The sequence below is a fragment of the Leucoraja erinacea genome, chromosome 22 (assembly GCF_028641065.1).
Source record: "Leucoraja erinacea ecotype New England chromosome 22, Leri_hhj_1, whole genome shotgun sequence".
NCBI classification, from domain to species: Eukaryota; Metazoa; Chordata; class Chondrichthyes; order Rajiformes; family Rajidae; genus Leucoraja; species Leucoraja erinaceus.
Genome location: NC_073398.1, coordinates 37,004,976 through 37,030,987, shown reverse-complemented (window position 1 = coordinate 37,030,987; position 26,012 = coordinate 37,004,976). Strand labels below are relative to the sequence as shown.

Here is a 26,012-nt window from a genome sequence, read left to right as displayed (position 1 = left end):
CGTGTACAATCAAATAAGATCAAATAGAACACGTTTTCCTGCAACTTTAGACTGTGCACACCATACGCAAGAAGAAGAAGAAGAAGACTCCAGCACTCTGTGAAACGTCACCCATTCCTTCTCTCCACAGATGATGCCTGTCCCGCTGAGTTACTCCAGCACTTTGTGTCTATCTTCAGTTTAAACCAGCATCTGCAGTTCCTTCCTACATTCTCTCAGAGCATCGATGGGGTAGCAGGAAGGTGAAACACTGGCAGATTGGTGGACAACATCTGCGAGTCACAGCACCAGGCTGACGAGGACTCTGCCCGAGCCGGCTGCTCGCCCCTTCTCCGGGGTTATGTCCGTGTCCGGGTGGTTTTAGAGAGGGTCTACACGCTGTTGACAGGCACACCTGGGCACCGCGGGGGGGTGGAATGTATCCTTAATAAGGATGGGGAAATAGTTATTTAATATTCAGTATATAGGAATATTTGTTTTGCTTGTATTATGGTGGGGGATTCATTGATACTGTATATCATTGATGACATTTATTTGAGATTGAATGAAGCAGGGTTACAGGTCTAGCTGGCAATGACCCTGACGGAGATGAGAGGACATCCTGTGATGAGTTTTACTGATGAGTTTCCAATGCGTCAGCACCTTCAGGAACAAAGGCAAGCAGTGTCACACCAGGCATGCATAGCAAATCTGTGTCACTTCAAGAGTGGATTCTTTAACAGGCATGGAATGCTTATTTACACCAATTAACCTCCCGAGCACCTTGACAAAACTGCAATTAACCCCATGAGCACCGTGACGGGAACGATACACTGGACCCTAGAGGTTCAACTACAGACTCTGGGCAGCACGGTGGTGCAGCGGGTAGAGCTGCTGCCTCACAGCGCCAGAGACCCGGGTTCCATCCCGACTACGGGTGCTGTCTGTACGGAGTTTGTACGTTCTCCCCGTGGCCTGCGTGGGTTTTCTCCGGGTGCTCCGGTTTCCTCCCACACATCAAAGACGTGCAGGTTTGTAGGTTCATTGGCTTCTGAAAATTGTAAATTGTCCCTAGTGTGTAGGATAGTGTAAGTGCTGGTCGGCACGGACTCGGTGGGCCGAAGGGCCTGTTTCTGTGCTGCATGTCTAAAACTGGTGCAGCTTGGTTTGAAATTCAACCATTAATTAATACAGTCACAGTCATTGAGTATATACAGCGTGGAAACAGGCCCTTCAGCCCAACTCATTCATGCCGACCAACGTCCCATCTACACTAGTCCCACCTGCCCATATCCATCTAAACATATCCATCTACCTGTCCAAGTGTCTTGTAAATGTTGTTATTGTACCGATACCTATTGCACTTTTAAATATTGTCTTGAACTAGACTGTTTCAATGTTTAGGGATCGCTGATCAGAGTGGACTCAGTGGGATAAGGGGCATATTTCCACGCTGTATCTCTAAAATAAACTAAAACAGGTTCCTCTTTAACTATTCCACTCTCACCTTAAATCTGTGCTCTCTATTTCTTGATTCCCCTGCCCCATGTGTGTTCACCCTAATAAGGTGAGAGGGTTGAGAAATATCTCCTCTGGCAGCTCGTTCCATACACCCACCACCCTTTGTGTGAAAAAGATACCCTTCAGATTCCTGTTACATCTTTCCCCCTTCACCTTAAACCCATGCCCTCTGGTCCTCGATTCCCCGACTCTGGGCAAGAGACTGTGCATCCACCCGATCTATTCCTCTCATGAATTTGTACACCCCTATAAGATCACCCCTCATCCTCCTGCGCTCCTGAGTCCCAGCCTGCTCGCCCTCTCCTTTAGCTCGAGTCCTGGCAACATCCTCGTTAACCTTCCCTGTCTAGTTCACCAACACTGTGACATAAAGCAGTAGCAAACTCCTGTGTGTGAGCGAGAGGCTTTTGATTTGCTGCAGAGACCAAACATTTCCTCCAACACTTCATAAAACGTCGAGAACGTTTTCTTAATGATAATTGGAATGCAATAACTTGGAAGAGATTTGTGTTAATCATGAGCAGCATTGACAGCTCACACCGACTGTCCTATGAGGTAATGGACAAGCTAATCCCCAAGCAAACTTCAATATCTCCAACACAGATTACACCGTGTGCTACAAGCATTTTCTGCCTCGTTACAAAAACATGAACACATCTGTGTCAACATGTTGTGGGCAGGAACAAAGTGGAACTGAATAAACCAACCTGGATCAGCAGCATTGAGCTGGATTCACCATTCATTGGCCTTTGTCAGCAAACCCAGTTACATTCTGTTTTGGAATTAAATCATTCTTCACCTTCCACACGTTTGTTTTCACAGCTATCCTGTATCTGTACACTGTGGACGGCTCGATTGTAATCATGTATTGTCTTTCCGCTGACTGGTTAGCACGCAACAAAAGCTTTTCACTGTACCTCGGTACACGGGACAATAAGCTAAACTGAACCAAAGTATTGAAGTGGAATTGTGCAGAATCATAGAATCATACAGTGTGGAAACAGGCCCTTCGGCCCAACTTGCCCACACCGGCCAACATGTCCCATCTACACCAGTCCCACTTGCCTGCATTTGGCCCGTATCCCTCCAAACCTGTTCTATCCATGTACCTGTCTAAATGTTTCTTAAACGTTGGGATAGTCCCAGCCTCAACTACCTCCTCTGGCAGCTCGTTCCATTCACCCACCACCCTCTGTGTGGAAAAGTTACCCCTCAGATTCCTATTAAATCTTTTCCCCTTCACCATAAACCTGTGTCCTCTGGTCCTTCATTCCCCTACTCTGGGCAAGAGACTCTGTGCGTCTACCCGCATTTGGAAAAGAGAATCCAAACATTAGTTTGTTGAAGTAAACTCCACTGAAACTAATTGTTAGAACAAGACATCTCTACAAATTCTTTAAGAAGGAACTGCAGATGCTGGAAAATCGAAGGTACACAAAAAAGCTGGAGAAACACAGCGGGTGCAACAGCATCTATGGAGCGAAGGAAAAAGGAAAAATCTCTACAAATTAATTGGCTTGTTTATGTAATAACAGCCAGAAGATCAATCAGAATTTTATGAGCAGATTGGATAATGATGTGGTCTATGCGAAGGGTCCAGGTCAGGTGTTTGTGCCGTGGGTGGATGTGTGGTCATCTGCTCGTCCTCCACTCAGTCACGATGCATCACGGCACGGCTTGACAACAACTCCATCCAAGATCGCAAGAAATAGCAGTGAATTGTGGACGCAGCCCAGACCATCACACAAACCAACCTCCCTTCCATTGACTCCATCTCCACCTCACGCTGCCTCGGCAACGCCAGCAGCATCATCAAGGACCAGTCTCACCCCCGGTCACTCCCTCTTCTCCCCTCTCCCATCGGGCAAGAGGTACAGAAGTGTGAAAACCAACGCACACACAGCTCCAGATTCAGGGACAGTTTCTTCCCGGCTGTTATCAGGCAACTGAACCATCCTACCACAACCAGAGAGCGGTCCTGAACTACTATCTACCTCATTGGAGACCCTCGGACTATCTTTGATCGGACTTTACTAGGCTTTACCTTGCACTAAACGTTATTCCCTTTATCCTGTATCTGTACACTGTGGACGGCTCGATTGTAATCCTGGTGACCCTGTGGTCCAACTTGATCTCACCTCTTGACCACTCCCAGTGGTCAGCCATGGACCTCCCTCCGGCCACTCCCCTGTCCACTGACACCCTGCACTGTAATCACCTCCAATCATGTCCTCCATCTCCATGTGACCTTGGTCCTCTGGTCCCTCAGGCTTCTCCAGCTTCAAGGGTGTTCTGTTGGTCTGAGGCATCAGCTGTCTCCCTCTCCACAGTTGCTGCCTGACCAGCTGGGAATTTCCAACAAGTTCTTCCTCTCTTTCCATCTTGTTCACACTGTCATCACCGGCCAAGTATCAGGATTAGATCGGTTGAAAGATGCAGCACGGAAACAGGCCCTTCAGTGGATGTGGAGAGGAAGTTTCCACTAGTGGGAGAGTCTAGGACTAGAGGCCACAACCTCAGCATTAAAGGACGTTCTTTTAGGAAGGAAATGAAGAAGAATTTCTTTCGTCAGAGCAACCTGTGAGACGGAGCTTGGCCTTTGACTTGGTCTCCACAGCCATCTGTGGCAATGAAAAGAGGTCCCTCTGCAGTTGTACAGGGCCCTAGTGAGACCACACTTGGAGCATTGTGTGTAGTTTTTGGCCCCCTAATTTGAGGAAGGGCATTCTTGCTATAGAGGGAGTGCAGCGTAGGTTTACCAGGTTAATTCCCGGGATGGTGGGACTGTCATATGTTGATAGAATGGAGCAGCTGGGCTTGTACACTCTCGAGTTTAGAAGGATGAGAGGGTATCTCATTGAAACATATAAGATTATTAAGGGATTGGACACTAGAGGCAGGAAACATGTTCCCGATGTTGGGGGAGTCCAGAACCAGGGGCCACAGTTTAAGAAAAAGGGGTAAGCCATTTAGAACAGAGATGAGGAAACACTTTTTCTCACAGAGAGCTGTGAGTCTGTGGAATTCTCTGCCTCAGAGGGCGGTGGAGGCAGGTTCTCTGGATACTTTCAAGAGAGCTAGATAGGGCTCTTAAAGATAATGGAGTCGGGGGATATGGGGAGAAGGCAGGAACGGGGTACTGATTAGGGATGATCAGCCATGATCACAATGAATGGCGGTGCTGGCTCGAAGGGCCGAATGGCCTGCTCCTGCACCTATTGTCTATTGTCCACAGATTCACCACCATCTGACTTAAGAAATTCCTCCTCATCTTTCTAAAATAACATCCTTTAAGCCTGATGACCCAAGGCATCAGGAGGTACTGTTGGATAATACCCCTGCTTTATCTCCTGCAACCACTCATTGGGCAGCAGCAACTTGCAGTTTATTGACTTTGTTCAACATTTTAAAGCCATTCAACATCAAACAAAGGGGGGAAAAAAAGTTGGGTTTTTTCCAACAATTATATCCTTCTTTTGCTTCTGAATTTCTCCAAAGATTTCCAGCTGCATATTTCATCTCTGGAATAGGAATTAATAAAATGTTTCTTAGTCTGGGCCACAGATGTGTGCGGCTTTGGACTGGGAAGAGACAGAGGTTCGTAAGCAATTATGTAACGCACTGATGCCTGAGGAAGGAAGGCTGCAATTAAACGTCTTCATCAGCTGTTCCCGTGGCATCCGCAAGTCATGGGTTATCGGGGAGATTAGTCCTTGCCACATGAGATGACTGGCATGATTTGAGCTGGAGTTTCATTCAAAATTCCACCAAGTTCAAAGAATATCACCCCAGCCACTCCCTCTTCTCCCCTCTCCCTCCCGTCGACACCCTCACGCTGCCTCCGCAAGGCCAGCAGCATCATCAAGGACCAGTCTCACCCCCAGTCACTCCCTCTTCTCCCCTCTCCCATCGGGCAAGAGGTACAGAAGTGTGAAAACCAACGCACACACCTCCAGATTCAGGGACAGTTTCTTCCCGGCTGTTATCAGGCAACTGAACCATCCTACCACAACCAGAGAGCGGTCCTGAACTACTATCTACCTCATTGGTGACCCTTGGACTATCCTTGATCGGACTTTACTGGCTTTACCTTGCACTAAACGTTATTCCCTTTATCCTGTATCTGTACACTGTGGACGGCTCGATTGTAATCATGTATTGTCTTTCCGCTGACTGATTAGCATAGCATGCAACAAAAGCTTTTCACTGTACCTCAGTACACGGGACAGTAAACTAGACTCGCCTAAAGTATTGAAGTGGAATTGTGCATAGAATCATGGAATCATACAGTGTGGAAACAGGCCCTTCGGCCCCACTTGCCCACACCGACCACCATGTCCCATCTACACAAGCCCCACCTGCCTGTGTTTGGTCCATATCCCTCTAAACCTCTCTTATCCATCAACCTGTCTAACTGTTTCTTAAATGTTTTGATAGTCCCAGCCTCAACTACCTCCTCTGGCAGCTCGTTCCAGACACCCATGGTGTGGGCAAGTTGGGCTGAAGGGCCTGTTTCCACACTGTGAGACACTGTGATAAAAGAGTGATGGTATTGAATGTTTTGGGAGCCACAGTGGTGCTGGAAGTGTGTGCGGAATGATTCTGTAGCTAGACCCGCTGTGTGTGTGGGCATCGTATTCCTGCAGACATCACAATCGGAGCCAAGAGTTTATACAAGTTCCTTATCCAGCTGGTCCTGCATCATGTGACCTCATCTCCTTACCAGGGCAGTGAACTTGCCGAACAATGGCCTGGTTGTCTGAAACTCACTCACGTTCATCTTGTTGTCAATGACAAAGCCTTTCTTGGCTGACGGCCGGAGTTATTTCATGAGTTTAATTGAGCTGAAGCTAAGACAAGAAAAATTGTTTCGACCCGAAACATCGCCCATTCCTTCTCTCCAGAGATGCTGCCTGTCCCGCTGAGTTACTCCAGCGTTTTGTGTCTACCTTGGATTTACACCAGCATCTGCAGTTCCTTCCCACACAAGCGGTCCTGAACTACTATCTACCTCATTGGTGACCCTCGGACTATCCTTGATCGGACTTTACTGGCTTTACCTTGCACTAAACATTATTCCCTTTATCCTGTATCTGTACACTGTGGACGGCTCGATTGTAATCATGTGTTGTCTTTCCGCTGACTGGTTAGCACGCAACAAAAGCTTTTCACTGTACCTCGCTACACGTGACAGTAAACTGAACAAAATGAAGCTAGTGGGGGTCTATATTCCCTCTGTGACACAACCGAAACTCCACAATGCACGACCCCTGTTCTGGGGGAGTTCACTATTTGATTGGTGAACATTAGCACAGTTCATCTGGAGAAACAGCAGCCTCCCACTCAATGATTGGATAGCAGACGGATGGAACTGGGATAGAGTCGGTACTCAGCGGTAACTCAATGGGTCGAACGGAGGCTGTTGGTGAGGCGGGACTTGTACATGGGTGGTTTTGGGAATCAGATGAAATCTGGTGATCTGTTGTAAAAATGTCACAGTCTCAGGAAGCCCAGAGTTTACACGAGTCCAAATCACAGAGTCGTAGGACATGGAAATAGGACCTTCAGGAGTTCCTGGAGATCAGGAGATCTCAGTAGGTCCAAGGATCTCCTGAAGAGATCAGGACGTCTCAGGTGGCTCTGGAGGTCAGGAGGTCCTCAGGAGATCAGTAGGTCTCAGGATCTCCTCAGGAGACATGTGTGGTCAATCGAGGAACTTGACGATATCCTGAAGGTTAGATGCCAGTGCTTCTGACTGTGCATTCCAACACCAAACTCAATGCAGTGTCCACGAGGAGCAATGGGCATGAGGAGTGTTGATCGTTGAGGACAAGGTCTCAGTGGCCCTAGTTCTCCCCTCCCTCCAGACAACGAACAGTAAACACAAACCCAGGACTGTGTTCACTGACCCTGGGAGAGAAGGTGTGTGTGGGAATAACCTTAAGGGCCTGTCCCACTTGGCAGTTTCTTCGGAGACTGCCGGTGTCATTGACTGAAGTATCAGGGTGGCCGAAAGATTTAGAACATTTCAAAATCTAGCTGAGACAAAATAAACGCGCGTCAATACGTCATCAAACCGCGACACCGCCGAGTCATGCCGTATCACACCGCCGAGTCACGCCGTATCACACCGCCGAGTCACGCCGTATCACACCTCGACACCGCCGTATCACACCGCCACGTCACGCCATATCACACCGCCACATCACGCCGTATCAAACCGCGACACCACCCCGTCACGCCCTATCACACCGCCGAGTCACGCCGTATCACACCGCCACGTCACGCCCTATCACACCGCCACATCACGCCCTATCACACCGCGACACCACCACGTCACGCCCTATCACACCGCCGAGTCACGCCGTATCACACCGTGACACCGCCACGTCACGCCGTATCGCACCGCCACTATTTCAGTGACCTGATACTTCAGTCGCTGAAACAATCGGCAAGTGGGACAGGCCCTTAGGTTTCTCGTGCTTTATTTCAGCTGGTTTATTTGTCAATTGTTTGTCACAGAAACAGGCCCTTCGGCCCATTGTATCCATGCTGCATGCTGTCCCTGTTCAGGCCCTAGTCCTCAGGGACCTGGGCAAGCAAGATCTGCCCTTGCATCTCACCAAACCTGTGGTGCTCGGACCCCATGGTATACGATGGTGCAGCGGGTAGAGCTGCTGCCTCACAGCGCCAGAGACCCGGGTTCGATCCCGACTATGGGTGCTGTCTGTACGGAGTTTGCACGTTCTCCCCGTGACCTGCGTGGGTTTTCTCTGGGCGCTCCGGTTTCCTCCCACACTCCAAAGACGTACAGGTTTGTAGGTTAATTGGCTTCTGTAAAAATTGTAAATTGCCCCTAGTGTGTGTAGGATAGTGTTAGTGTGCGGGGATCGCTGGTCGTCACGGACTCGATGGGCTGAAGGGCCTGTAGATGCTGGTTTAAACTGAAGATTGGCACAAACAGGATCATTTTGTCACAAGGTTTGAATAGACACAAAGGAATGGGCGATGCTTCAGGTCGAGACCCTCCAAGTTCAGGGGATATAGAGTAAATGAATTAAAGATATGCAAAAAAAGTAACAATGATAAAGGAGACGGGCCTTTGTTAGCTGTGGGCCGCGGTGAAACTGAGTTACACACAACGAGATGTAATTCCTTCCTTTCATCCAGTTTAAATGTAATAATGAGCTCACATTATCATTTATTATATTTCATCAACATTTAATGATTCGCGGCCCTCGGGCAAACAATGTTAGACTTTGCAACAGTTATCCGTGCACCTGATATATTTACCGGCTAATATTCACACACTAATGCTGAGGAAAAGAAGTATGTCATTGTAATTTGGGAGATAACAAGGTGTAAAATGAGAAGCCGCAGTCAGTGTGAGCAGGTCACCAGCGCAGAGAGGCTTGTATGTTTCCCACTAGGATTTCAGAGAAATCGGATCTGAATATTTGAAGTTTGCCACAACTGTTAAACATGGGAACTATTACTAAAGGCTTAGGCACAGGGTGCTGGAGTAACTCAGCGGGTCAGGCAGCATCTGTGGAGAACATGGATAGGTGACGTTTCACAGAGTGCTGGAGTAACTCAGCGGGTCAGGCAGCATCTGTGGAGAACATGGATAGGTGACGTTTCACAGAGTGCTGGAGTAACTCAGTGGGTCAGGCAGCATCTGTGGAGAACATGGATAGGTGACGTTTCACAGAGTGCTGGAGTAACTCAGTGGGTCAGGCAGCATCTGTGGAGAACATGGATAGGTGACGTTTCACAGAGTGCTGGAGTAACTCAGCGGGTCAGGCAGCATCTGTGGAGCTAAGGAAATAGGCAACGTTTCAGGCCGAAACCCTTCCGGGTTTCGGCCCGAAACGTTGCCTATTTCCAGAAGGATTTCGGCCCGAAACGTTGCCTATTTCCTTCGCTCCATAGATGCTGCTGCACCATAACTCAGCGGGTCAGGCAGCATCTGTGGAGAACATGGATAGGTGACACCTATCTACACCTCACGCTGCCTCGGCAAGGCCAGCAGCATAATCAAGGACCAGTCTCACCCCCGGTCACTCCCTCTTCTCCCCTCTCCCATCGGGCAAGAGGTACAGAAGTGTGAAAACCAACGCACACCACACACAGTTTCTTCCCGGCTGTTATCAGGCAACTGAACCATCCTACCACAACTAGAGAGCGGTCCTGAACTACTATCTACCTCATTGGTGACACTCGGAATATCCTTGATCAGACTTTGCTGGCTTTACCTTGCACTAAACGTTATTCCCTTTATCCTGTATCTGTACACTGTGGACGGCTCGATTGTAATCATGTATTGTCTTTCCGCTGACTGGTTAGCACGCAACAAAAGCTTTTCACTGTACCTCAGTACACGTGACAATAAACTGACCTGAACTGAATTACCATTAAACCATTGGCTTGTGACAATAATGTTAGTTACGTTTGGTAAGTTTCAATGTCCCCCCCTCATCCTTCTAAACTCCAGCGAGTACAGGCCCAGTGCCTACAAACGCTCATCATATGTTAACCCACTCATTCCTGGATCATTCTAATAAACTTCCAGAGCTAGCACATCCTTCCTCAAATACGGGGCCAAAATTGTTCACAATACTCTAATCGGCCTGACCAGCACCTTATAGAGTCTCAGCATTACATCCCTGTTTTTTTATACAAGCCCTCGTGAAATAAATGCTAGCAATGCATTCGCCTTCCTCCGATTTCTGAATTCTCTCGCCATTTAGAAAAGATTCTCCACAGATGCTGCCTGACCAACGGAGTTACTCCGTCACTTTGTGTCTTATGTAGTGTAGAGCAGTTGCTACAAGGTGACTCCACACCTGTGCACACCTGAGCACACCTGAGCCGTCAGCTCCAGGTGTATCCTTCATCCACATGTAAACAGCAACTACAGAAAACGATGCAACACAAAATACGGCAGATGATGGAAATCTGAGTGAAAACAGGATCTAGTGGAATAGCTCAGCGGGTCAGGCAGCATATGTGGGGAGAAAGACAGGGCCCATGGTCATGCGATCCTGGCGACTGAGATTTCCTGCTGTCCCCCACTGCTCTAGCACCTCACTAGACACAGACAGGGACCATGTGACGCAGGAGAACGCAATCCTTACCGTGACATCTTTCCCGGCCCACTTGCACTCGTCTCTTCGTGCCGGATTGGGAGGCCACACAATCTGCAAGATCAAAGAGCACACGGGGCCATTAACTCTCTTCCATACGGGACGATACGATACAATAGAACTTCATCCATCCCAGGAGGGGATGATCAGCCAATGGTCATAAAACACAAGATGCATGAATTTAAAGTGACGAGTGGAAAGATTGGGGGGGGGGGGGAGTCAGTCTACCCCATGACGTTGATGATAAACGCTTCTTAAAATAACTTTAATTGCTGTCAAACTTGACTCCAAATCATTAGTTTGACTGTTATCACTTTGGAAAACTTGACAAACAAATAAAAAGTTTGCATTTTTAATGTGGAAATCGCTATTTGCATCTTTCACGCCAACTGCTGAAATTACTCATGAACCAGCCATGCTTTAATTATTTACCGTCAATCACCAAAGGCCTGGATAGAGTGGATGTGGAGAGGATGTTTCCACTAGTGGGAGAGTCTAGGACCAGAGGGTACAGCCTCAGAATTAAAGGACGTTCCTTTAGGAAGGAGATGAGGAGGAATTTCTTTAGCCAGAGGGTGGTGAATCTGTGGAATTCACTGCCACAGACGGCTGTGGAGGCCACAAGTCAGTGGATATTTTTAAGGCAGAGATAGATAGATTCTTGATTAGTGCGGGTGTCAGGGGTTATGGGGAGAAGGCAGGAGAATGGGGTTAGGAGGGAGAGATAGATCAGCCATGATTGAACGCTGGAGTAGACTTGATGGGCCGAATGGTCCTAATTCTGCTGCTAACACTTATGAACTCTGAATGACTCTGTGGGCTGAAGGGCCCGTGTTCGCGCTGTATCTCTAAGCTAAACTAAATGACACTAAACTAACCTAAATGCACTGGTAATTGAAGGCAAGCATACAGTACGCCTTCTCTGCCACGCTGTCTAATGTTGCAAATTACACAGTGCGGTTTGTTAATCCTTAAATTGGAAATCCAAATCCTGCGCTGTCATAATTGCCTCATTTATCTCAAATGGAATTTGTTCATGCTCATTCACTGAGTTGCCGTGTAGATAATAGAAACATCGACAACAGGTGCAGGAGTTGGCCAGTCTGCTCTTCCAGCCAGCACCGCCATTCAATATGATCATGGCTGTACGTCTAAAATCAGTACCCCGTTCCTGCTTTCTCCCCATGTCTCTTGATTCCCCAAGAGCTAAATCTAACTCTCTCTTGAAAACATCCAGTGAATCGGCCTCAACTGCTTTCTGGGATAGAAAATTCCACAGATTCACAACTCTCTGGGTGTAAAACGATTTTCCTCATCTCAGTCCCAAATGGCCGACCCCTTATTCTTAAACTGTGATCCCTGGTTCTGGACTCCCCCAACATCGGCAATATTTTCCCTACATCTAGCCTGTCCAATCCCTTAATAATTTTATATGTTTCCATAAGATTCCCTCTCATCCTAAATTCCAGTGAATACAAGCCCAGTCGACCCATTATTTTATTGTATATCAGTCCTGCCATCCCGGGTATTAACCTGGTGAACCTACGCTGCATTCCCGCAATAGCAAGACTCTGCAAGGCTCATTGACATTCAGAACGCATCAGATAGAGAGCTGTAATGCTGCAGCCAGCAGGGTTTATCTTTCTATTTGGTTCATCATTTGATCACCTGTCTGGTCAGAGCACGCTCTGCTTCTAGTGAAAGGACATCGGTTTCAGCGTTTAAACATCTGAAACGCCACAGAGGCTGACTGACATAATGGGCATTTTCAACACTTGTGTTCAACTAAGAAACGTCTCTCCCGAGAGGAGTAAATATTACCCCAAAATCTCACCAGCTCTCTGAATGGGTGTCGAACAACACGCGCGCACACAAACACTCACACAGTCACACACACGCACACACGCACTAACACACACACACACACGCACACACACACAGTCACGCACAGTCACGCACACACACAAACACACACACACAGTCACACACACGCACACACACACACACACACACACACACACACACAGTCACACACACACACACACACACACGCACAGTCACACACACACACACACACACACACACAGTCACACACACAGTCACACACAGTCACACACAGTCACACGCACTAACACACGCACACACACACACACACAGTCACGCACACACACACGCACTAACACACACACACACACTCTCACACACACACACACACACACACTGACACACACAACACACACACACACACTAACACACACACACACACGCACAAGCACACACACACAATAAATCGCACACACTCACACTTATACACACTAACACATACACACTCTCACACTTACACACACTAACACATACACACACTAACTCACACTTACACACACTAACACGTACACACAATAACTCACACTCACACACACTAACACATACACACACTAACACATACACACACTAACTCACACACAGACACATACACACACTAACTCACACACACAATAACTCACACACACACTAACTCACTTACACACACACACTAACACAAACACACAATAACTCACACACAGACACATACACACACACACACACACACACACACGCGTGTTGGTGGAGAGGAAGGCAGCTGTTCTGAACCCTATCCGCGGGCTGTTAGTGGATCTCAATCACTCACCCATTGGCGGTGGGTATTATACATTCCTGGCCACTGGACCACATCAAAATAAACATTGCAGTTATCTATCTGAAGCCTCTGTCAACGAGTCTTGCAGATTATCTACAGGGCAACTCGATGAATGAGTGTAAACAAATTCCATTTGAGATACAGTAAATGAGGCAATTACGACACTGTAGGATTTGGAATTCCAATTTAAGGATTAAGAAACTCCGCAGTCATTTCCAACACAAGTTGACAGAGGTGGAAAGCAGAGCAGTATCTTGCAGACAGACACAGAGTGCTGGAGTAACTCAGCGGAGTCAGGCAGAGATCTGTGGAGAACTTACAAAAATCTTAAGATAGGTGACGTTTCACAGATGTTGCTGGAGTAACTCAGCTTAAGGACAGGGGGAATCCTGTTAAGAACATGGATAGGTGAACGTTTTTCACACAGAGAGTGGTGAATCTCTGGAACTCAGTGGGTCAGGGGTAGCATCTGTGGCCAGAACATGGATAGGTTTACGTTTCACAGAGTGCCCTGGAGTAACTCAGGGGGGGTCAGAGGGCATCTGTGGAGAAGGCATGGATAGGGACGTTTCACAGAGTGCTGGAGTAATATCAGCGGGTCAGGCAGAAGGGCTGTGGAGAACTCCTGATAGGTGACGTTTCGTGTTTGAGACTTTTCTTCAGTTATCTTGCCTTCATCGGTCGGGTCGGGGCGTTGAGTCCAAGAGTCAGGAAGTCACGATGCAGGTTTATAGGACGTTGGTCGAGCCACAATTGGAGCGTTTCGTGCAGTTCTGGTCGCCCCCATTACAGGGGGGATGTGGGGGCTTTGGAGACGGTGCAGAGGAGGTTGACCGGAACGATGCCGGGATTAGAGGGGATTAGCTACAGGGGGAGGCTGGACAGACTGGCATTATTGTTTTCCCTGGTGCATTGGAGTCAGATAGGAGGTCCATAGATAGGGTAGACACTCAGAACCTTTTTCCCAGAATAGAAATATCAAATGTCATAGATTTAAAATCAGAGGGAGTAAGTTTAAAATTATGTATTTTACACAGAGGGTGGTGGGTGCCTGGAACGTGCTGCCAGGGGTGGTGGTGGAGTGGCAGATGAGTTCCAATCAGCGAACGTGATGTTTTAAAATGATTCATACCATGCTGGGATTAGATTAGCTGAAAGCTACACCTTCCTTCAAGAATGTAGCCTTTATTTATGGCAAATTGCCAATATTATCCCACTGCACAAGAAGGGAGCAAAGCAGAACAGTGGGAACTATTGGGCGGTTTCTCTGACTGTGGTGGCTGGTAAGATTTTAGAGGCCATTATAAAGGATAAGGTTACAAAAGTCAGCATGGCTTTGTGAAGGGGAGGGCTGGCTTCACATTTTTGCTGGAATTCTTTGAAGAAGTAAATAGCAGGACAGACAGTCAGTAGATGTTGTTTACTTAGACTTCCAGAAAGCCTTTGGCAAGGTGCCACAGGTGAGGCTACTAAGAAAGATGAGCCGATACTAGTGTGGACAGCAGGTTGGTCCGATGGCAGAATGGAGCTATGAGGGAGAGATAGATCAGCCATGAATGAATGGTGTAGTACACTTGATGGGCCGAATGGCCTAATTCCACTCCTATCACTTATGACCTTATGAGAATGTACCCATCGACATGGAGTACAGTTGCAACCTTTAAAACAGCTACACAATCAAAGATGAACGAGTGGCTGTTGAGAATGTGAAGGTCACCGTTTGCTCGACATGTTGTGTAATTATTGGATCCATTTTCCAAGTTCACACACGCCCCTCACAACCCGCACCTGGCCGGCACGGTGGTGCAGCGGGTAGAGCTGCTGCCTCACAGCGCCAGAGACCCGGGTTCCATCCTGACTACGGGTGCTGTCTGTACGGAGTTTGCACGTTCTCCCCGTGACCACGTGGGTTTTCTCCGGGTGCTCCGGTTTCCTCCCCCACTCCAGAGACGGGCGGGTTTTAAGTGAATTGGCTTCGGTAAAATGGTAAATTGTCCCTAGTGTGTGTAGGATAGTGTTAGTGTACAGGGAGATCTCTGGGCTGCACAGACTCAGTGGGCTGAAGGGCCTGTTTCTACACTGTTTTTCTAACGTCTGTGATTTTCAACGCGCTGCCAGGGGTGGGGGTGGAGGCAGATACGATCGTGGTGTTTCAGAGGCTTTTAGACAGGGACGTGGATATGCAGGGAGTGGAGGGATATGGATCGCGTGTAGGCAGAGGGGATTAGTTTAACTTGGCGTCGTGTCCAGCACGGACATTGTGGGCCGAATGGCCTGTTCCTGTGCTGGACTGTGTTCAGTGTACGTTCATAGTGAATATACGGAATCTTCCTCATCAGTTTTAGGATCTGTTGCAGATGATGCAGAAGGAAGTGGGTGGGAACGAACTGCAGATGCTGGTTTACACCAAAGATACACACAAAATGCTGGAGTAACTCAGTGGGTCAGACAGCATCTCTGGAGAGAAGCAATAGTCTGGTCATTTGTTCTATATCTCTCTACATCACTGTCTATATCTCTCGTTTCCCTCTCCCCGCTCAGTCTGAAGAAGCATCTCGACCCGAAACGTCACCTATCCATGTTCTCCACAGATGCTGCCTGACCCACTGAGTTACTCCAGCACATTACTCTCTACAGGTGAGATGAGAAGAGACCTTCCACCAGCAAGTGTAACAGGTAAAACTAAACCAATCACAAGGTCATGTTTGTGCTTTGTTAACTTGTCGGCAGCAGCCTAGGAATGGTTGGTTAGGCCGGGACAATAGGGGGACTAGGCTGAGATAATAACAGCGTTAGTGCAAGCAGGCAGCTGGATAATAGTTGGTGTGTGGAGAATGTGTGGCTGTTCTCTGCTGTTTGTGTTCCACCGCCTGTATGGGGAGGAGTCGCTGCAAGTGGCTGATGGACAAAGTCAAAGCCAACCAGAAATCCAAGGAGAATGTGTCGAGATCTCCACAGATGCTGCCTGACCCGCTGAGTTATGGTGCAGCAGCATCTATGGAGCGAAGGAAATAGGCAACGTTTTGGGCTGAAACCCTTCTGGAAATAGGCAACGTTTTGGGCCGAAACCCGGAAGGGTTTCGTCCCGAAACGTTGCCTATTTCCTTAGCTCCATAGTTGCTGCTGCACCCGCTGAGTTACTCCCAGCACTCTGTGAAACATCACCTATCCATGTTCTCCACAGATGCGGCCTGACCCGCTGAGTTATTCCAGCTTTTTGTGCCTAACTTTGCAATATGCGAAGGAATGGTTAATATATATTGCTGAAAGTTAAACAAAAATAAGATTTGTTTAAACAAAACCTTTAGACAATAGACAATAGGTACAGGAGTAGAGGCCATTCGTCCCTTCGAGCCAGCACCGCCATTCAATGTGATCATGGCTGATCATCCCCAATCAGTACCCCGTTCCTGCCTTCTCCCCATATCCCCTGACTCCGCTATTTTTAACAGCCCTATCTAGCTCTCTCTTGAAAATATCCAGAGAACCGGCCTCCACCGCCCTCTGAGGCAGAGAATTCCACAGACTCACCATTCTCTGTGAAAAAAAGTGTTTCCTCGTCTCCGTTCTAAATGGCTTACTCCTTATTCTTAAACTGTGGCCCCATGGTTCTGGACTCCCCCAACATCGGGAACATGTTTCCTGCCTCTAGCTTGTCCAAACGCTTAACAATCTTACATGTTCCAATGAGATTCCCGCTCATCCTTCTAAACTCCAGAAGGCCAAATTAGGGGACCAAATCCTCCAAATTAGGGGACCAAAACTACACACAATACTCCAGGTGTGGTCTCACTAGGGCTCTGTACAACTGCAGAAGGACCTCTTTGCTCCTATATTTGATTCCTCTTGTTATAAAGGCCAACATGCCATTCGCTTTCTTCACTGCCTGCTGTACCTGCATGCTTACTTTCATAGACTGATGTACAAGGACCCCCACATCCTGTTGTACTTCCCCTTTTCCCAACTTGACGCCATTTAGATAGTAATCTGCCTCCCTGTTTTTGCTACCAAAGTGGATAACCTCACATTTATCCGCATTAAACTGCATCTGCCATGCATCTGCCCACTCCCCCAACCTGTCCAAGTCACCCTGCATTCTCATAGCATCCTCCTCACAGTTCACACTGCCACCCAGCTTTGTGTCATCTGCAAATTTGCTAATGTTACTTTGAATCCCTTCATCCAAATCATTGATGTATATTGTAAATAGCTACGGTCCCAGCACCGAGCCTTGCGGTACCCCACTAGTCACTGTCTGCCATTCTGAAAGGGACCCATTAATCCCTACCCTTTGTTTCCTCTCTGCCAACCACTTCTCTATCCATGTCAGCACTCTACCCCCAATACCATGTGCCCTCATTTTGCCCACTAATCTGGGTTTAAGGTGAGATTTATGACTATGATTTAGTTTTAGACACAATGAGATAACATCAGAATCATTCACTTAAAGTTCACCGTTTATTGTCAGCTCATGTTTAAAAGCCGATTCTGGCCGTCACAGTGGTGCAGCGGTGGAGAATGCACGCATCGACATGGAGTACAGTTGCAACCTTTAAAACAGCTACACGATCAAAGATGAACGAGTGGCTGTTGAGAAGGTGAAGGTCACCGTTTGCTCGACATGTTGTGTAATTATTGGATCCATTTTCCAAGTTCACACACGCCCCTCACAACCCGCACCTGGCCGGCACAGTGGTGCAGCGGGTAGAGCTGCTGCCTCACAACGCCAGAGACCCGGGTTCCATCCTGACTACGGGTGCTGTCTGTACGGAGTTTGCACGTTCTCCCCGTGACCTGTGTGGGTTTTCTCCGGGTGCTCTGGTTTCCTCCCACACTCTAGAGACGGGCGGGTTTTAAGCGAATTGGCTTCGGTAAAATGGTAAATTGTCCCTAGTGTGTGTAGGATAGTGTTAGTGTACAGGGTGAGCTCTGAGCTGCACAGACTCAGTGGGCTGAAGGGACGTCGATATGCAGGGAATGGAGGGATATGGATCACGTGCAGGCAGACGGGATTAGTTTAACTTGGCGTCGTGTTTCTCCAGTTTCCTCCCACACTACCAAGACGTACAGGTTTACAGGTTAATTGGCTTCAGTAAAATTATATATTGATCCTCATGTTTAGGATAGCCTTAGTGTGCATGATGATTGGTGGCTGGAACTGCAGATGCTGGTTTACATTGAAGACAGACACAAAGTGCTGGAGTAACTCAGCGGGACAAGCAGCATCTTTAGTTTAAAGATTCAGCGGAAACAGGCCCTTCGGCCCACCGAGTCCGTGCCGACCAGCGATCCCCGCACACTAACACTATCCTACACACACACTAGGGACAATTTACATTTACACAAAGCCAATTAACCTACAAACCTGCACGTCTTTGGAGTGTGGGAGGAAACCGGAGCACCCGGAGAAAACCCACGCAGGTCACGGGGAGAACGTGCAAACTCCGTACAGACAGCACCCGTAGTCAGGATGGAACCCGGGTCTCTGGCGCGGTGAGGCAGCAGCTCTACCCGCTGCGCCACCGTGCCACCCTCTCTGGAGAAAAGGAATAGGTGACATTTCAGGTCAAGACCCTTCATCAGACTGAGTGTGTTACTGCGACGTTGTCTGTTGGTGTGCGACACTGCATCAGCACTAACCAACAACCCTGACGCCATGACTGGTGATTACACTGTCTGGATCTAACGCTGAACACCAGTGAACATCAGCAGTCCGCTGGCCAATAACATACAAGAACTCCTTTGTTGCAACCTAACGCTCTAAACCTCTCTGTGGCTTTGCTAATGACATTTGTTTTATTATTCAGCTCCGAGTTAATCGTGGCTCTTGGTGTTAAACTGGAAAATATTTGATTGGGATTGTTGCAGGTCAGACTGGGGTGAACTGAGATACAATTAAAGGTCTGGATAGAGTGGATGTGGAGAGGATGTTTCCACTAGTGGGAGAGTCTAGGACCAGAGGGCACAGCCTCAGAATTAAAGGATGTTCCTTTAGGAAGGAGATGAGGAGGAATTTCTTTAGTCAGAGGGTGGTGAATCTGTGGAATTCATTGCCACAGACGGCTGTGGAGGCCACAAGTCAGTGGATATTTTTAAGGCAGAGATAGATAGATTCTTGATTAGTGCGGGTATCAGGGGTTATGGGGAGAAGGCAGGAGAATGGGGTTAGGAGGGAGAGATAGATCAGCCATGATTGAATGGCACAGTAGATTTGATGGGCCGAATGGCCTGATTCTATCCTATTGTGATTAGTTTTAAAAAAGGCATAAAGTGCTGGAGTAACAGCTGGAAATTCTACGCACATCGTGAAAGAAAATAATGGAATTGGTGACGTTTCAGTCGGGACCTTTTCAGACTCTGATAGAGAGGGGGGGTGGGGAGAGGAGGGGGAGAGACTGCAATAGATCAGTATCCTGACCCCAGCCACCCTGCAGCCACTGAATTCCAGCAGTCATCTCCAGCATCCCCTTGTCTTCCACATCAGCTGCTAAAGCCCGTGTAAATGTGCAGACCGATTTTGTTCCAGAGCCCACCAGCCCCCCCCCCCCCCCCCCCCCCCCCCCCCCCCCCCCCTCCCTCTCTGCAACCCTCAATTACACACACAATTAGCTTCCTGCTAAAGGAACAGAGCATGGCAGAATTATTGCCCATGTGTCAGGCAGGCAGGGGCTCCCTGCTGTGTGCAGGTCTCAGCTGGTGCCTGGTTCAGGGGATTGGCTCCAGCAGTCACTGTCGAGGGGGGAGAGAGACATAGGGAGTTGAGGGGGAAACTGAGCTTGCTATCGGTCCCAGAGGGTCCTTGTAAACCCCCCCACTGGTGCATCAAGGCCACGGTGGTGCAGCGGGTAGAGCTGCTGCCTCACAGCACCTGAGACCCGGGTGCCATCCTGACTACGGGTGCTGTCTGTACGGAGTTTGCACGTTCTCCCCGTGACCTGCGTGGGTTTTCTCCAGTGGCTCCGGTTTCCTCTCACACCCCAAAGACGTGCAGGTTTGTAGGTTAATTGCACCAACACATACTGTCCAAATATATCGCTGTCCAATATGTAATCTCACAATGCGGATGTTCCCCGTGTTGGGGGAGTCCAGAACCAGGGGCACAGTTTAAGAATAAGGGGTCAGCCATTTAGGACTGAGATGAGGAAAAACGTTTTCACCCAGAGAGTTGTGAATCTGTGGAATTCTCTGCCACAGAAGGCAGTGGAGGCCAATTCACTGGATGTTTTCAAGAGGGAGTTAGATTTAGCTCTTAGGGCTAACGGAATCAAGGGATATGGGGAGAAGGCAGGTACAGGATACTGAGTTGGATGATCAGCCATGAATAGCAGTGCTGGCTCGAAGGGCCGATTGGCCTCTACTCCTGCACCTATTGTCGATGTTTCTATGTTTCTAATACGTACTGCCGCTGCTTAATCTGTAGCTGGGCAATCTGTAAACTGGCCAAGCGGAGTGTGTGGGGGTCTCACACTAACACACACTGTGTAGGGAGTGTGTGGGGGTCTTACACTAACACACACTGTGTAGGGAGTGTGTGGGGGCTTACACTAACACACACTGTGTAGGGAGTGTGTGGGGGCTTACACTAACACACACTATGTAGGGAGTGTGTGGGGGACTTACACTAACACACACTATGTAGGGAGTGTGTGGGGGCTTACACTAACACACACTATGTAGGTGGGTACGGAGTGTGTGGGGGACTTACACTAACACACACTGTGTAGGGAGTGTGTGGGGGACTTACACAACACACACTGTGTAGGGAGTGTGTGGGGCCTTACACTAACACACACTGTGTACGGAGTGTGTGGGGGCTTACACTAACACACACTGTGTAGGGAATGTGTGGGGCCTTACACTAACACACACTGTGTAGGGAGTGTGTGGGGGCTTACACTAACACACACTGTGTAGGTGGGTACGGAGTGTGTGGGGGTCTCACACACTGTGTAGGGAGTGTGTGGGGGTTTCACACTAACACACACTGTGTGGGGAGTGTGTGGGGGCTTACACTAACACACACTGTGTAGGTGGGTACGGAGTGTGTGGGGACCTACCGTCAAGACATCCTGGGTAACATCGATGAGGCTGAGGGAGAGGATCAGGTCCTTGGCACCAACGAACAACCTGCTGCGCTCCTCGTCCAGGAGCAGCGTTTGGTAGCTGGAGCTGTTCGCGATGCCCGGGAAAGTCACAATGTTGTTCAACTCCATCATTTCTGTGTGGAAGAGAAAAACAAAACTTCTAAGTAAAAATAATTGCCGTCTCCCAGCACCTGCAGAGATTGTTGATTAGTGCGGGTGTCAGGGGTTAGGGGGAGAAGGCAAGAGAATGGGGGTGAGAGGTACAAATAGATCAGCCATGATTGAATGGTAGAGTTGCTTGATGGGCCGAATGGCCTCATTCATCTCCTATCACTAATTAACATAAATGACAGCTCCTTCCAGTCTCTTCCCAACTGTAATTTGGCAAATGAACCTTGACCTCCCATCTACCTCATTGGTGACCCTCGGACTATCCTTGATCGGACTTTACTGGCTTTACCCTGCACTAAACGTTATTCCCTTTATCCTGTATCTGTACACTGTGGACGGCTCGATTGTAATCATGTATTGTCTTTCCGCTGACTGGTTAGCACGCAACAAAAGCTTTTCACTGTACCTCGGTACACAGGACAATAAACTAGACTGAACTAAACTACACAATAAACGACACAAAGTAAACAGCTCCTGGCATATGGTACCTTTGGGTTTCCTCCCAAACTCCAAAGACGTGCAGGTTTGTAGGTTAATTGGCCCTAATTAGTGCAGTGGACAGATAAGTTTTTTTGGCCTTCCATCACAGCAATGTGATGGATGTTTATGTAAATTATGTTGTGTCTTGGGTCTATTTGACAAATGACAAATAAATTGAATTGAATTGAATTGAATTGAATTGAATTGAATGTAAATTGTAATTTTCCCCTAGTGTGAGTGTGTGTAGGATAGTGTTAGTGATTAAACTCCATGTGCATTTCTCCGTCCCTCTCTGTAACTGATCAATATCTGGCAGTATTGACAAAGGTGGTCAGCATCGTGTGATCCTGTAAATATCCTAAAGTGGGCACTGACTTTCTAATGTAAATCAATGAGGCGAGGAATGGTAGAGTTATTTACAATAGAACAGATTCAGCAAGTCAAGCAGTGCTGTAATGGACAAACAAAGGCTTGCAAATTAGTGGTGATTGTTGTCAGGACTGTAGTTGTAGGCCATCATGTGTAACCCATCACAGAAGTGTTAGACGTGGCTCTAATTTACATAATACCCCAGATCCTGCTCCAGGCGCAGAGTCGTGCTGTTTAACATCTACACTCCTTGCAGTAATAACACTCTGCTCCACACGGCCCTGAGCAGCAGTCAATGCCCGTCCCATCCACTGTGGTAAATACGATCGGTCTGAAGAAGGGTCTCGACCCGAAACGTGACCCATTTCTTCTCTCCAGAGTCTGCGACCCGAACGTCACCCATTTTGTGTTGGTCTCTCTGGGGAGATGGTGCCTGTCCCGGGAGAGTTACTCCAGCGGGGGTTGGGGGTTGGTGGGGGTGGGGGGGGGGGGTGGGGGGGGGGGGGGGCTAGAACAGTGAGGGAATGGGGGGGAGGGGAGTGAAAGAAGAGTGACTGCAATGAATAAACGGCTAGCTTGTAATCGTGTCTTGTCTTTCTGCTGACTGGTCAACACATCACAAAAGCTTTTCACTGTATCTTGGTACATGTGACTATTAACTCAACTGAATTGAATGCAGGCCCAGCGCTCATCATATATTAACTCAATCATTCCTGGGATCATTCTTGTATTTAGTTTTAATTTTAGAGAAACAGCTTTGAAACAGGCCCTTCGGCCCACCGAGTCCGTGCCGACCAGCGATCCCCGCACACTGACACTCCCCTACACACACTAGGAACAATTTACACATACACCAAGCCAATTAACCTACAAACCTGCACGTCTTTGGAGTGTGGGAGGAAACCGGAGAACCCGGAGAAAACCCACGCAGGTCACGGGGAGAACGTGCAAACTCCGTACAGACAGCACCCGTAGTCGGGATAGTGAACGCTGAGGTAATTAGCGATCCCACCACTAGTTACCTTACGGAGTTAGTGTTTGTGGAGGACCAGGCAGATGTGGCAGCACAGTGGCGCAGCGATAGAGTTGCTGCCTCCCAGCACTTGCACCACCAGAGACCCAGGTTCAATCCTGACTACGGGTGCTGTCTGTACGGAGTTTGCACGTTCTCTCGCTATGCACTCTCCCACGTAGAAAAGGAATTGGAAAGTTGACCGATGGCCACCCTAGATGGGAAACAGAAGTGTTTGGCTCTGGTGCCCAATCCTTGGATGAGACCAATTTAAAACAAGCTAATTTAATGAAAGTCACATTCTTGTGCAATCACCTGTCACCAAGTCACCTGTCACCTGTCAGGCAGCTCAGGTGTTGACCAACCAGACTCAATGTTGCTAATGAAACTAAGGGAGATATCAGTGATGCAAAGACTGTCACCAAAGATGTACTGACCAACGCCTCACCGTAAATGACCACAACATCCCCAGAGCGAGGATTGGAGAGGATTAATTAACAACAGTGGCGTCTGATTCAGCGCCCGTGACTAATTCTCACTTTCAATCACCACGTGGACCTGAGGAGGCACGTCTAATCATGTCTAATTCATGCAAAAAGCCACTTCATTAACCAAATCCATTAATCGTAGAGCTGGCCAATTTCCACGAGACACATCCACTGGGAACAAGTGATATTGGATGGGAAGAGAAACTGGATTCTTCAACATTCCCGCAGGAGCCTCAGCAGGAGCGTTCGATTAAAATTGTCCCAAGGATGTCTGGCTCAGTTCGGCTCTGATTTACATATATTATGTGAAAAATGTGGATTGTTCTTTGGGCAGCGCATCAGCGGTGAAACGTTGCAGAAATGGTCAGAAGATTCTTGGCTCGGCACCTAAACAATTCCACACTCTCATGAAGAGGGAACTTCAGTCTAAATCCACAAGGGCCCAAGGTGCCAATATTTCTTTATAAAACAGATTTACGCCCATTGGGATTATTGCTATGGCGGCTTTAACTGGTTCACTCCATAACCCATAACAGTCACAAATCAGGAAGGCAGTATTTAGTTTCTTCGCGGTATTTTCAACATAAATCTTTAAATCCTGCGCTTCAATATAAAACTGAACTGCTCCTCAGGCCTCCAGACCGCTGGCTGCTTTAGAGGGATGGTGGGGTCCTGTGGGGGGGTGGTGATTGGCAGTCACCGAGGTACGTTGTTGAGTAGAGTGACAGCCGCCGGAAAAAAGCTGTTACTGGACCTGCTGGTTCGGCAACGGAGAGACCTGTAGCGCCTCCCGAATGGTAAGAGGGTAAACAGTCCATGGTTGGGGTGAGAGCAGTCCTTGGTGATGCTGAGCGCCCTCCGCAGACAGCGCTTGCTTTGGACAGACTCAATGGAGGGGAGCGAGGAACCGGTGATGCGTTGGGCAATTTTCACCACCCTCTGCAATGCCTTCCGGTCGGAGACAGAGCAGTTGCCGTACCATACTGTGATGCAGTTGGTAAGGATGCTCTCGATGGTGCAGCGGTAGAAGTTCACCAGGATCTGAGGAGACAGATGGACCTTCTTCAGACATTGTGGACAGACTGGATGTGGAGAGGATGTTTCCACTAGTGGGAGAGTCTAGGACCAGAGGGCACAGCCTCAGAATAAAAGGACGTATCTTTAGGAAGGAGATGAGGAGGAATTTCTTCAGTCAGAGGGTGGTGAATCTGTGGGATTCATTTCCACAGACGGCTGAGGAGGCCACAAGTCAGTGGATATTTTTAATTCAGTTCAGTTTAGTTTATTGGCCCGTGTACCGAGGTACAGTGAAAAGCTTTTGTTGCGTGCTAACCAGTCAGCGGAAAGACAATACATGATTACAATCGAGCCGTCCACAGTGTACAGGTACAGGATAAAGGGAATAACGTTTAGCGCAAGGTAAAGTCAGTAAAGTCCGATCAAAGATCTGTCCATGGCTGATCTATCTCTCCCTCCTAACCCCATTCTCCTGCCTTCTCACCATAACCCCTGACACCCGCACTAATCAACAATCTATCTATCTCTGTCTTAAAAATATCCACTGACTTGTGACCTCCACAGCCGTCTGTGGCAATGAATTCCACAGATTCACCACCCTCTGGCTAAAGAAATTCCTCCTCATCTCCTTCCTAAAAGAACATCCTTTAATTCTGAGGCTGTGCCCTCTGGTCCTAGACTCTCCCACTAGTGGAAACATCCTCTCCACATCCACTCAATCCAGGGCTTTCAAAGTTCTGTATGGTTCAATGAGGGGTCCCCTCATCCTTCTAAACTCCAGCGAGTACAGGCCCAGTGCCGACAAACGCTCATCATATGTTAACCCACTCATTCCTGGGATCTCGCCTGCCTGCATGTGACCAATGTCCCTGCATTCCCTGCATACCCATGGGCTTATCTAGAAGCCTCTTGGACTCAATCATTGGTACATTTAGTTACATTGGCAGCCCCTGGTGCCGGGAGAGGGTATAGGCTTGTCTTTCACAGTGTTGCCCGAATAACGTTCCACTTGAGAAGATGAATGAGAAATAACAAGATAAGAGAGAGGGTTGACGTTGTGTGGAATGA

The 26,012-nt window shown here is 48.2% G+C and overlaps 1 protein-coding gene across 1 annotated transcript in view; it reads right to left on the bottom strand.

Annotated features, from left to right (window-relative positions):
- The window catches only part of sema3ab (sema domain, immunoglobulin domain (Ig), short basic domain, secreted, (semaphorin) 3Ab), a 124,716-nt gene that overhangs the window by 46,449 nt on the left and 52,255 nt on the right, over positions 1-26,012 (bottom strand). Inside the window, exons 3-4 of the mRNA XM_055653508.1 lie at positions 21,381-21,541; positions 10,638-10,700 (exon numbers count right to left, since the gene is read on the bottom strand). Coding sequence (XP_055509483.1) covers positions 10,638-10,700; positions 21,381-21,541 — 224 coding nt within the window. The remainder of the gene's footprint in view (positions 1-10,637; positions 10,701-21,380; positions 21,542-26,012) is intronic.